Source organism: Pelophylax lessonae (genome assembly GCF_965119305.1).
Source record: "Pelophylax lessonae genome assembly, chromosome: 13".
In the NCBI taxonomy this organism is placed as follows: domain Eukaryota; kingdom Metazoa; phylum Chordata; class Amphibia; order Anura; family Ranidae; genus Pelophylax; species Pelophylax lessonae.
This window is the reverse complement of record NC_138780.1, coordinates 42,970,625-42,984,523: the sequence shown is the minus strand read 5'-3', so window position 1 is coordinate 42,984,523 and position 13,899 is coordinate 42,970,625. Positions and strand designations below refer to the sequence as shown.

The 13,899-nt window shown below is 44.1% G+C and overlaps 1 protein-coding gene across 1 annotated transcript; it reads left to right on the top strand.

Annotated features, from left to right (window-relative positions):
• Positions 1–330: 330 nt before the first annotated feature.
• On the top strand, positions 331–13,577 carry LOC309569157 (olfactory receptor 12D2-like; the record flags this gene model as incomplete). Its single annotated transcript, XM_082274918.1, has 2 exons — positions 331–390; positions 12,624–13,577. 2 exons carry the CDS (start codon positions 331–333, stop codon positions 13,575–13,577), a joined length of 1,014 nt encoding a protein of 337 aa, XP_082131044.1.
• Positions 13,578–13,899: the final 322 nt, after the last annotated feature.

Here is a 13,899-nt window from a genome sequence, read left to right as displayed (position 1 = left end):
CTCAATGTACCTGGACCACATTGTTTCGTGGTCCAGGTACATTGATGACGTCCTCATCATTTGGGATGGAGGGCTGATCTCTTCCAGGAATTTTTTCAGCTTTTACAAGTAATTAGGTTTAATTTGAAATTTACTATGTCCTGGAGTTAAGAATTTACTTTCTTGACACCACCTTATGCATACAGGATGATGGAAGGATAGGAACCACCCTTTTCAGGAAACCTATGGCAGGAAACACAATACTGCACTCAGACAGTGCCCACCCTAGAAACCTAGTAAACAGTGTACCATACTCACAATATCTCCGACTTAAGAGAAATTGTTTAGAAGATGCCCTTTTCAAACAAGAATCTGATAAACTTAGAATTAGACTCATGCAAAGAGGATACAGTAAGTCGATATTACGCAAAGCATACAAAAAAGCTACACTTAAAACGCGCCATGAATTACTCTTTGACAAGAAAGAGAAGGAGGGAGATAATAGTACGAGGTTTATTACTACGTATTCTGGGCAGCACTCTGAGATCTATGAGATACTCAGAAAAAATTGGAGCATCCTTACAGATGACCCAGTACTCTGTAAATACCTTGGACCATCTCCAAGTGTCACATATAGGAGGGCAAAATCACTACGAGATAGCATGGTACATAGTCACTATGCTAGACCTCATAAGAATGATCAATTACCCAAAGGGATGTTTTAGTGAGGAAATTGTAATTTCTGCCCCTTGAATCCTGGAATCCTGGAAGGGTTATCCTATAGGCTACCATTGGGGCGTATAGACTACATAAAATAACACGTAACCTGACAAACTAAAAATGTAGTATACATCATGTTCTGCAGTTGCGGATCATTCTATGTAGGAAAAACAATCAGATTTCTACATAAACGTATCTCGGATCATATTTCCTATATATCTACAGGACAGATTACCACGCCAATTGGAAGGCATGTAGGTTTAAAGCATAGGTTTGATGATTCTTGGAAGTAATACATCAGGACTCTAGGGGGGGTAATGTCGATAAGAAAGTATTGTGTAAGGAGGCAAAGTGGATTTTTGATTTAAGGGCCACTCAGTCTCCAGGCCTCAACGATGTCTTGAGCTATAAGTCATTCCTATAGCCCTCATAAGAATGATCAATTACCCAAAGGGATGTTTTAGTGAGGAAATTGTAATTTCTGCCCCTTGAATCCTGGAATCCTGGAAGGGTTATCCTATAGGCTACCATTGGGGCGTATAGACTACATAAAATAACACGTAACCTGCCAAACTAAAAATGTAGTATACATCATGTTCTGCAGTTGCGGATCATTTTATGTAGGAAAAACAATCAGATTTCTACATAAACGTATCTCGGATCATAATTCCTATATATCTACAGGACAGATTACCACGCCAATTGGAAGGCATGTAGGTTTAAAGCATAGGTTTGATGATTCTTGGAAGTAATACATCAGGACTCTAGGGGGGGTAATGTCGATAAGAAAGTATTGTGTAAGGAGGAAAAGTGGATTTTTGATTTAAGGGCCACTCAGTCTCCAGGCCTCAACGATGTCTTGAGCTATAAGTCATTCCTATAGCCCCCATCAGAGGGCGCTGTGGGAGTAAAATACATATATATGTTTTTTGTCTTTTGATTTTTGTTTTTTGCTCTTGCATACTCCTATGAACAAGTTCCTTCCCTTATTTACACTGATTTATATTGGTAATGATGTAATGTAGCGGTGATGTAATGTGATCGTTTTGAGAGGCATTATGTTTGTTTGGCTGCAGGCTTGGATTTAGCAGGCATGTGACCATCTGTACTTCTAGCAGGCGTTCGGTGGTAAGTTCATCCTCCGCACTCTAGGGGGCGGACGGGTTGCGGCAGTTACAAAGAGGTTTCCTCTCTGTGGCTACTCTTTGGACTTCCGCCGCTCTGCCGACGTTACTTCCGCCGTTGTGCGGACGTGACACACTGGCTCATCTCACAGCTGTAGGCTGTTGACAATTGTGTCTCTACCGCAGCTGACTTGATTTGCCCAATAGGTAGAGGTGGCGCCCTTTATAAGCCGGTCACATGACCGGAAAGAGCGAGGCAGTACACACTGGAGACGTGCGGCGAGGTATGTAAGGTCTTCCTGAGGGAAATGAATGGGGTTTTTTCCCCCCTCTATGCAAGCTATCCTTAATTATATTTACTAGCATATGCTCTTTTGGATCTGTCCTTAGGTGGGATTTTGCTCTTAATTTGCCGGGCTTTGTGCTCTATGAGTCCCTAACAACAGGACACTATAATAGGCTTTCTGGTCCTTCTGGTCCCAAGAATATAGGATTGAGAGGTATGCTATTATGATTTAAATATCTGTGGGAGACCCCTTCTCCCCCCCTCCCCCTCCTTTCTGTTTATTTTGAGGTATATTTACCATACACTCATAATATCTATTTTCGCTTTTATATAAACAGAATCCATGGCAGTTGGTACGCCTCCCCACATGTGACCAGTGAGGATCTAATTCATCATTGCCTATGATCTACATTCAGAGACCTTTTTTGGTACTCTGTAACACAATTGAACCTGACCCACTAGCTGATTTTGGCTTGTTTTTCCCTTAATATGACATTTATTTCCCACCACTGATACTGGTCCACTTCAAAGGGCTCCCGACGCCTGCACAGAAGTGTGGTTCTCCTGCCTGCCTTATCTTCAGGTCAGCACAATCATGAAACTGTATACTAATGGAATATTTGATGTAAATGTAAAATTATGATTATAATGTATATATTTCTTTCATATATCTTTAGTGCATCATCTATCTGGTCTTTGTAGTGCCCTGACGAAGCTATAACAGCGAAACACGTTGGCTTTTCAGGGACCGCTAGACTGCACATACATCGAGATCCGTTGGTGTGGTATATTGTATCCATCATCAGCACATAATAATTATGGATCCATGTATTCTTAATATACATGTCTGTTATTTTGTTATGTTATTTCTGTCTTTTTTAACCATATGGCAATAAAGTTATACACATTTTTTACATAGTGGTGTTGTGATTGCATGCCTCCAACCATACACATGCCGATATTGTCCCGCTTTCCTGGACTTCTCTTGGTCCTTGGTTTCTTTTTTGTTTTTCTACTATTGGGGATGATGGCATGTACATCACGGTACTATATTTGTGTACACTGTGTGTAAAGGCTGTATGTCACAGTAACGTATGAATGAAAAACTGAAAAATAATTATTTTTCCCTTAAATTGGTGATTTTTGAATAGCAGATTAGAACACAGCAGTGTCTAAACGCTGTATGTCACAGTAAAGTATGAATAAAAAACTGAAAAATAATTATTTTTTCCTTAAATTGGTGGTTTTTGAATAGCACATTAGAACAGCACTGTGTATAAACACTGTATGTCATAGTAAAGTATGAATAAAAAACTGAAAAATAATTATTTTTCCCTAAATTGGTGTTTTTTGAATAGCAGATTAGAACACAGCAGTGTCTAAAGGCTTTGTCTCACAGTAACATATAAAGGAAAAACTGAAAAAAAAATTTTCACTTTAACCACTTAAGCCCCGGAAGATTTTACCCCCTTCCTGACCAGGGGGTATTTTGCGATTCGGCACTGCGTGAATTTAACGGACAATTGCGCGGTCATGCGCCGCTGTACCTAAGCGAATTTGACGTCCTTTTTTTCCCATAAACAGAGCTTTCTTTTGGTGGTATTTGATCACCTGTGCGATTTTTTGATCATGCGCTATAAACAAAAAAAGAGCGTCAATTTTGCAAAAATAACAATATTTTTCACATTTTTTTATATGAAATTCCCCCCCATAAAAATGTAAAAATCTAAATTTTTTAACATTTTCGGACAATTTGTTTTATGCTACATATGTTTGGTAAAAAAAATCGCAAAAAGCATATTTTGATTGGTTTGCGCAAAAGTTATCGTGTTTACTAACAAAGGGAAAGATTTTTGTCATTTTTGTTGTTTTTTTTTTTAACGCATAATGGCGGCGATCTGCGATTTTTTTTGCGGTACTGCGACATTGCAGCGGACAGATCGGACCCTTGACTGACATTTTTGACACTTTTGGGGTTACCAGTGACATCTCTACAGTAATCAGTGCTATACATATGCACTGTTACTGTAAAAATACACTGGTAGTGAAGGGGTTAACTTTATTTTAGAGGGAGGGGCTGTGTGTGTCCCTAGGGGCGTGATTCTTACTGTGATTGGCTGTGGCTTGAGCTGTAGGAACAATGATCAACGGTCCTACATTGTAGAACCATCTGATCAGTGTTTCTACACCAGGGAGAATGACAGGCGGCTTGTTTACATAAGGCGCCTGACTTTCTCCCTCTCCCCCGACGATCGCCGAGTGACCGGTGGACATCGGGTCCGCCGGTCACACGCGCGGGGGGGGGGGTCCGTGACCGCGCGGGAGTGCACCTCCTGTGGCGCGCGCTCGCTCCCCAGAGCCTCACAGGCTAGTGACATAGACCTACGTCGCTCTGCCTGTGAGGGGCTGACTGCCGCAGTAAATATACTGTGAGCGGTCGGCAAACGGTTAAATTGGTGATTTTTGAAGGCTGTATGTCACAGTAACGTATGAATGAAAAACTGAAAAATAATAATTTTTCCCTTAAATTGGTGATTTTTGAATAGCAGATTAGAACACAGCAGTGTCTAAACGCTGTATGTCACAGTAAAATAAGAATAAAAAACTGAAAAATAATTATTTTTCCCTTAAATTTGTGATTTTTAAATAGCAGATTAGAACAGCACTGTGTAGAAATGCTGTATGTCACAGTAAAGTATGAATGAAAAACTGAAAAATAATTATTTTTCCCTTAAATTGGGGATCTTTGAATAGCAGATTAGAACAGCAGTGTCTAAACGCTGTATGTCACAGTAAAATATGAAGGAATTTTTTTTTTTTTTTTAATCCAGATTAAGCAGACACATATGCACTGAGCTTGCATTAAATGGCCGCTGCACACTGCACGCTGCACGCGGCCCACCTAACAGACTGATAAAAGTTTTTTTTTTCTCCCTTCTCCTCACTGGGCTCAGGTCAGGGCAAAAAGATTGTGCACTGCACCCCCACACAATAAAATCGATGTAGATTGCTGTCTGATTAAAGAAGATTCTTCTGTCCTGTGTCCTATTCTTTTCCTGAAAGCAATCTCCAGCCTGTCCCTACAAAATTCTCCTATCTCTCTATCAAATCAGCAGCAGCAGGAACCTGTCCCTACACTAGTTAGAGCAGAGTGACGTGCGGCGATACGTGACTCCAGCTTATATAGAGGCTGGGTCACATGCTGCACTGGCCAATCACAGCCATGCCATTAGTAGGCATGGCTGTGATGGCTTCTAAGGGCACACTAGTTAAACGCTTATTGATTGGCTGCCCTGCAGCTGTTGAAACCGCGCCATTTAAACCGCGCCAAAACATGAAATAAAATTACAGAACAATTGACTGTATCCCGAATAATACAGTAAAATGTTCGGGTCTGTGTCCGGGTACCGAAAACCCAAAAGTCCGGTACCATCCCGAACAATACAGTCCATGTTCGCTCAACCCTAATCCCCAAAGCTATAGACATTGTGAAGACATTCTTCTTTAAATTGCAACAGAGGTACTAAAGTCTTTTCGTATTATAACGTATTTCGCCAGAGTTTTGGTAGCTTGCCATCTCATTCGGGGAAAAAAAAAATTGCATTTATCATATTTTCTGTAAAAGTGAACTTAGTTTTTAAACCTCTTAACTTCCCCGTCTTTAAATTTGCCCATGCAAACCTTGCTCCTGGGGGGGGGGGGGGGGTGCTGCTAGGCCGGTGGTTCCTCCTGTTGTTACTCCTGCTCCTGAAGTTGCAGCTAGAGTCGCTGTTACCAGAGGGATGATTGGTTCAGCCCCCCTTCCGCAGCGCTATGGGGGTGAACCGAGTCGATTTTGTGGCTTCCTAAACCAAGTTAGGTTTTAATATGAGATGGTTCCTCAGAAGTTTCCTTCTGATAGGTCCAAGGTGGGCTTCCTAATCTCATTGCTCTCTGACAAGGCCTTGGCCTGGGCGAATCCCTTATGGGAGAACGGTAATCCTGTGATACTCGATTACCCAAGTTTTTTTGCCTCCTTTTGCAGGGTATTTGATGTACCTGCTCGCTGTGCCTCTGCTACAAAGCAGCTCCTGTACATTCAACAGGGTATACGAACCGCTGCCGAGTATGCCATTGAATTTTGTGCCCTGGCAGGAGAGGTGGGCTGGAATAATGAGGCTCTGGTGTCTGATTTCTCTCATGGTCTCTCAGATGCATTGAATGACGAGATTGCGGCCAAGTATCACCCTGGCTCTCTTTTTCTTCCTGATTTTGATTTTTGATACCAGCCTCATGGAGAGACCATCAATTAAGGAGCACCTGCGGAGGCCTTCTACCAGATTGGCTCCTACGTTTTCTTTCCCACCCATTCCCCCCTCACTTCCCATGCCTCCTGGGGATGGTGTGTCTTGCTGTGAACTCATGCAGCTGGGGTTCACTTGCCTTTCTGAGGCTGAGCGGGCCTTTAGGAGGAGGGAGAGCCGGTGCCTGTATTGCGGACTTGGTGAGCATTTTCTGAAATCTTGCCCTACCCGTCCATGAAACGCTTGCACCTAAGGTCCTGTCAGGGGCAGATCTTAGGTTAAATTTCCTCTTCCCCAGTTTCCAGTAATGATAAACCACTAATCACTGTTGTCCTCTCCTGGGCAGCGGGTTCTGTAGTTAACCAGGTGTTGTTAGACTCCACTAGTTATTGAGGGGATTGATGAAAGACTCCTGCAACTGGCACAAGACTGTTCCAGTTCATTTGTTCACAGAGAGTCGACCTGTTTCCAGGTTATTTTGTTCCCGCACTACTCCATTGTATTGGGGTACCCTTGGCTTCAGAAACACAATCCGACCTTTGATTGGCAGTCGGTTGAGATCCTCTCTTGGTCTCCACAGTGTGGCACTGTTTGTATCCATGGGCCTGGTAAAGTACTTTGTACCTCCTTGGGTTCAGTATTGCCTACTGAATATCATGAGTATCAAGATGTATTTGACAAGGTGCGTGCTAGTACTCTTCCTCCTCATCATTCGTATGATTGTGCCATAGACTTTCAACCCGGTGCCATATCCCCGAGTGGCAGGGTTTATCCTCTTTCGGTTGCAGAGAATAAGGCCATGGAGGAGTAGGTTGCGGATGTGCTTGCTCGGGGGCACATTCGCAAGTCCCCTTCTCCAGTGGGTGCCGTTCTTTTATTCTTAAAGAAAAAGGGGGGTGAGTTGAGACCTTGCATTGATTATAGGGGCCTCAATCGCATCACGGTCAAGAATTCATACCTGCGTCTGTTGATTGTTGTATTGAATTGTTCGATCACCTCAAGGGAGCAACGGTCTTTACTAAGCTTGACCTAAGGGCTGCATATAACCTCGTAAGGATCAAGGGGAACGACGAGTGGAAGACCGCGTTTAATACCCGAACCAGTCATTACGAATCTCTGGTTATGCCCTTTGACTTGTGCAATATGCCCGCTGTCTTCCAGGAGTTCATCAATGATGTATTTCATGATATGTTGCAGCAATGCGTGGTAGTCTATTTAGATGAAATCTTGATTTACTCAGACTCCATTGAATCATGCTAGCTGCATGTAAGACGGGTGCTGCAACAGTTACGTGAGAATGGGCTTTTCTGTCAGCTTGAGAAATGTGAATATTACCTATCTCCCCGGTTACCTTCATGGGCTACATCATTTCTGCTGAAGGGTTCTCCATGGACCCTCAGAAGTTTTCGGCTGTTCTACAATGGCCATGCCCTAGTGGTCTCCGTTCCAATCAGTGTTTCCTTGGGTTTTGCCAACTACTATCGGAAATGTATCAGGAACTTTTCCTCTTTGGCCAAACCTATCTCAGATCTGACCAAGAGGGGCAGCGATTCCCACAATTGGACGCATGCCGCCATCCAAGCTTTCGAGGCCCTCAAGTCTGCTTTTGTTTTGGCTCCTATTATTTCTCATCCCAATCCTGGTTTGCCATTTGTCCTAGAGATGGATGCATCTGGGAAGGGAGTAGGTGCCCTCCTGTCTAAGCGTCGGACACTTGACGGACCCTTACTTTCTTGTGGGTTCTACTCCAAGAAGCTGTCTCCAGCTGAATGCAATTATGAGATTGAGGACAGAGAGCTCTTGAAGAATATCCATGCTGTCAAAGAGTGGAGACACTTGCTTGAAGGTTCTGTGGTTACAGTTCTTATTCTCAAGAATCTGACGTATCTCCCAGAGGCCAAGAGGCTCACACCCCGTCAGGCCAGATGGGCCTTATTCTTGTCTCGTTTTAACTATGTGGTCTCCTATTTGCCTTGTTCCAAGAATGTTAAGGCTGATGCCTTGTTTCACCAGTATTCTGAGTTGTCCAGGGAGGACTCCGGGGAGGACATACCTTAAGATCATAGGATAAAAAACAAAAAGGCACAGCCTTCTAAGTGTATCTGTTTATTAGTTAAACATGTAATAAAATAGATTTCACTCACACAGTGTGGATATTGGGCTGGCAAAGTTCATTGTCCTCCTCCGGATGTGCCAGATGACAATCCCATTGATTCTCTAGATGTATAGGATCCAGGAGATTGTCATCTGGCACATCTGGAGGAGGACAATGAACTTTGCTAGCCCAATCTCCACACTGTGTGAGTGAAATCCATTCTATTACATGTGTTTTATAAACAAACAGATACACTTAGAAGGCTGCACCTTCTTGTTTTTTTTTTTTCTATCAAAGTTGTTTATTGAAGTTGAAGAAAAAAAAAAGGGGTTTACCAACATTGCTCCAATGAGAGCGGGAATATATAACACAAATAACTGAGTTGTAACAGTAACAAGTTGTACAGTAAGGTATCAGAGAGAGATATCCATATCACAGAACACATACAATATCAGTATAAACATCAATCAATGTATGGATAAGGGCTCACTTTCAGAGGAGTAGAGCAGCCCGACCCGCCCATAGGGTCGATCACGATCAGGCTCTCTAATACACAAGAGCAGGAAGGGTAGAAAAGGTATGGGATGAGAGAAAGTGGGGAAAAAGTACAGGGGAACCAGAGAGAGGCAAAGAAGGAGACGAGGAAGGAGGTAAGAAGGAGTGGGGAGAAGAGCACCAGAAGTATGCCCCGGTCCCCGCTCCCCCCACCCGGACCGTCCGGCCCCCCCAACCATGCAGGTCATCCCAACCTATGCAATCGGGACAGTTCCCATCACCTCTGCATACGTTAGTGAGGATTTGAAGGCAGACTAGCACAGCCACGTAACATGAAATTTGTGTATCCTGTCCTGAGATGTATGAATAAGTTCTTCAATCTCTTCTGTTTTGGTAATTCTAGAGAACCACTCAGCTAGAGTTGGAACGTGCGCTGATTTCCAATGTATGGGAACGCACATCCTGGCGGTGTTAATCATATGCATAGCTAAAGATTTAAGGTATTGTCGCTTGGGCAAAGAAGTATGGTGAAGCAAATATTGGGCAGACGAAAAATCCAAAGTATAGAAGGTGACTCGGCAAGTGATCTCATGGACCATCTTCCAGAAAGGCTGGAGAAGACAACAACTCCACCATATGTGCAATAGAGACCCATCTTCTTGAGTGCATCGCCAGCACAGTTTGGAGCAACTGGGATAAAACCTGTGAAGGAGGGTAGGGGTTCTATACCATCTGCTCCGTATTTTGTAGGAATTCTCCTGAACAGAGATGTTAAGAGAACCCTTGTGAATGCATTAATTAACTGTTTCCCGTTCCTCATCAGTGAGGGAAACTTGCAGGTCCGACTCCAAAGCCTTTCGGGCCATATCCTCGTGGTGCTGGGAGTCCGCTATGAGGATCGCGTAAACGTAGGAGATAACATGAGATTGTGGGGGGCGTCTGGTGCACAGGGCCTCGAATGGGGATAGCTCTCTGGTCCATTGGCCCGCCATGGGTGGAGAGTTGAGGAAGTGGTGGACATGCCTGTACGAACAGGACGGAAATGATCGCGTGGGTAATCTAACCGCCAGCTGCAGCAAAGAGAGCAGCCTCCCCTCTGTAGGAAAGAGCACACCTCTAAACTTTCAGCTGGGTACTCTTCCCGTAGGAAGGACCCCGACAAGCCTGGAGTAAAGGCAGGGTTGTTTTGCGGATTGTGGTCAGAGGACCATACAGCGAGGACAGGGAGGCTTTCCTACAGGCCACTTGGAAACACGTTAAGGTGGCACTGATGAGAGGGTGAGCCCGGGCGGGAGGAGGGTGATGCTGCGGTAAAAGCCACGGTAGGGCACTAAGGGCGGTTCGAGATATGTGGGATTCCAACGTCACCCATGCCTTGGAACCGGAGTGGATTCTCCAGTCCACTATCCTTGCCATATGGCAAGCCAGGTAGTATCCATGCAGATCTGGTAGACCGACCCCCCCCCCCTCTAAGTTTCAGGAGAGTACGTTTTCAAAAACCTAAGGCAGGGCTGGGACTGCTTTCAAATGAAGCCCGAGCAAGCCCTCCTATAATGGGAGAAAAAAGAGCCCGGTAGGGCAATCAGGATAGTTTGTTGAAGGTACAGCACTCTAGGTAGCACATTCATTTTCATTAGTGCAATGCGGCCGAACCAGGACAGGGAAAGTCCCATCTACTTCCGAAGGTCTGCCTGGATCGTGGTCAAGAGCGGTTTAAAGTTAAGCTCGAACAGCCTATGCAGACGACGGGGGATTGGGATACCTAGATAAGTAATGGCTTCAGGATTCCAGTCAAAAGGAAAATTTGTCTCACAGGCCGTCTGGACCGCCACCTTATATTTCCTCTCGTGTACTGTAATGCCCCTAATATTTGCGTTGGAACGGAGTCTATTAAGGAGCTGTTCGAGGGTCAAAATATAGATAAGGGGCGAAAGGAGGCATCCTTGGCGTGTTCCTTTCCTGATGCTGAAGGCGTCCAACAGGTGGGCATTAACCCAGACTCGGGCAGAGGGACTGGAGTATAGCGCCAGTATGCTGGCGAGCATGCAGGGGGGGCAAGCCCAGTGCCCGCAGTACCTCGGCCATATATCGCCAGTCCACCCTCTCTAACGCCTTCTCGGCATCTAGGGAAAAGAAGAAGCCCCGCTCCCCCCTCCCCAGAGTAAGGGCATGGTGGATGTTGAGGGCCTTGACCGTGTTGTGACGGGCCTCCCTCCCGGGGACAAAGCCCACCTGGTCAAAACCCACCAGGGAGGGAATAAGGGAAAGATGTCTGTTCGCAATAATTTTTGCGTATAGTTTGACGTCAACGTTAAGCAGAGAGATCGGTCTGTAGTTTTCTGCTCGCGTCCTTGACCTCCTTCGCGATAACCGTGACATGGGCCTCTAAAAAGCTGGTGGGTAGGGAGGGGGAGGACGGGACAGCATTCATCACTTCTGGGAGCTTTGGCGTCAGGAACGTTTGAAAAGACTTGTAGTATTGGAGAGATAGCCCATCGGGGCCAGGACATTTACCTGGTTTTGAGCTCCTCCACAGTAAAGAACTTTTCCAAGTCTCTGGCTTGTGGCGTCAAAAAGGCTGAGGGGCTATACCGTGACAAGAATTGCCGTATCTGAGTTGTGTGGTCTAGCTCGGAAGGCACATCAGGAGCATTAGGGTGAAGGTTGTACAACTCCCGGTAGTACGCTTCAAATCTGCGCGCAATCTCATAGTTTCTGGAAAGTAGCGTATCATCTTGACCCCATAATTGGTCCTAATGTCACACCACATGTGCACTGACCCTTACACAGGATCCGATGAACAGACAGGTCCTCAGCCATCAGGGTTAAGGAACACAGAATAAAAACAGTGTGCACAGAGAAGAATTGGCAACATACACATAGCCCGTAGGAATCCCTTCTCCTACCTGGACTTTTCCAGTGCCTCTGCTTGTCTCTGGAACTACAGTTGCTTCTACCTCCTCCACTGGAGAGCCTCAGCTTTCAGCGTGGCTGTGTCTCCTGGTCCCAGCATCCGGGAGTGCTGCTGCGCTGGCCCAAGACTGGAAATAGGTACTGGCTGGGCCTTTCCCTGTGGCCATTGGCTAGAACTTATGCAGCACACCCAGCCAAAGTCTCTGCCCCTGAAAATGACATCACAGGCATGCCCAGACACTGCCAGACACCAAAAACATGGGTGCCACCATGCAGGAGACATGAGGGGCAGCAGTTTGCTGGTGGTACTGGCTCTCCCCAAGCACTGAAGGGTAAGAGGAGCCAGAAACAGGCCCCTTCACCTGGGACACTGCCTGGAGGACCCTGCAAAAAGAAAAAGGTAAGTTGGAGACCTTGTAGTCCTCACAGTCCCTGTGTGTTCCTACCTGGCTGGAGGAAACACAATAACTGAGGACTGTGGAGGAGGTAGAGCTATCTTCTCTTATGTGCTGTCCTAAAAGATGTTTTAAGAAAAATTTGATCATGGAAAATATTCAACTGTGTAGTAATAAAAGTGAAACTTTATTTAGGCTTTAACAGTGAAAAATGTAATCTGAAGGTCATAATTTTTGTTTTTGTACCTATTTGTACATTTCACTTATAGTGTTTTTCACACTTCAGATCCCTTTTTATTACCTTTAAACTTTTATAATGTATTTTATTTGCAGAAAGCAGTAGAAGAGCTGAATCAGACATTTGTCACAGAGTTTATACTTCTAGGAATTACCAACCTACCCCAACTTCAGATATTGCTTTTCTTTACTTTTCTTATGTTCTACCTCTTCTGTTTTGTTGGGAACTTAAGTATTGTGACATTAGTGATTACTGATCATGGCCTTCACACTCCCATGTATTTCTTTCTGGGCAATCTTTCCTTCTTGGACTTCTTTTACTCTACAACAACTGTCCCAAAGATGTTGTCAGGTTTACTTATGGAAGATAAAAGGATATCTTTTCAAGGCTGCATAGTCCAACTCCATATGTTTCATTTCTTGGGGAGCACTGAGGCCATGCTTCTTATGTCAATGTCTTATGACAGATACGTTGCTATTTGTAACCCATTACGGTATCCTATCCTTATGGGGAAAGAAGCATGCATTCAGTTAGCTCTCACTTCCTGGCTCATTGGTTTCCTATACTCATTATCGCACACAATTCTGACTTCTAGATTGCCATTTTGCAGTGCCAACAAGGTCACTCACTTTTTCTGTGATATCAAGCCTCTACTCAAGTTAGCCTGCACAGACACCCACATCAATAAAAGTCTGGTGAATATAGTCACTGGTACTGTGGCAGTTGGTACTTTTATTTTAATTGTTATATCATATTTCTTTATTGCAACCCATCTTAAGAATATCCAGTCGAATCAAGGCAGACATAAAGCCTTATCCACCTGCACTTCCCACTTCACCGCTGTCCTTTTATATTATGGGACTGGATTCAGCACATACTTGAGACCAACTACGAAAGATTCACTTGAACAGGACAGAATGAGTGCAATTCTCTTTACAGTCATCACTCCAGCGTTAAATCCTCTGATCTATGGGCTGCGAAATAAAGAGGTTAAAAAGGCACTAAGGAAATTTTTATTTGACATTCATATTTTTAAAAAACCATTATAACATATTTTGCTGTTATAATTTTTTTGTAAAAGTTATTTTGTGTATTTGTAATTTTCTGAGTATTAAAAAATGTGACAGTTTGTTTAGTTTTGTGTGAAAAAAACATGAAAAACAAAATTATATTTTTTTGAAATAACTGGTTTCTTATTTGGCAAAGAAGTGTCCCCAGCAGAATGTCCATTTAACTTACCCAGGTGGTGACAGACCTTTGTCCCATTAAAGATTAAATCCAGGCTAGCAGCTACTTACTTACTGGTGGTGGATAGAGCACTTAGTGGTGTACTATTTGGATTCACTTTTTCACTGAGTCTTGGGACTATTT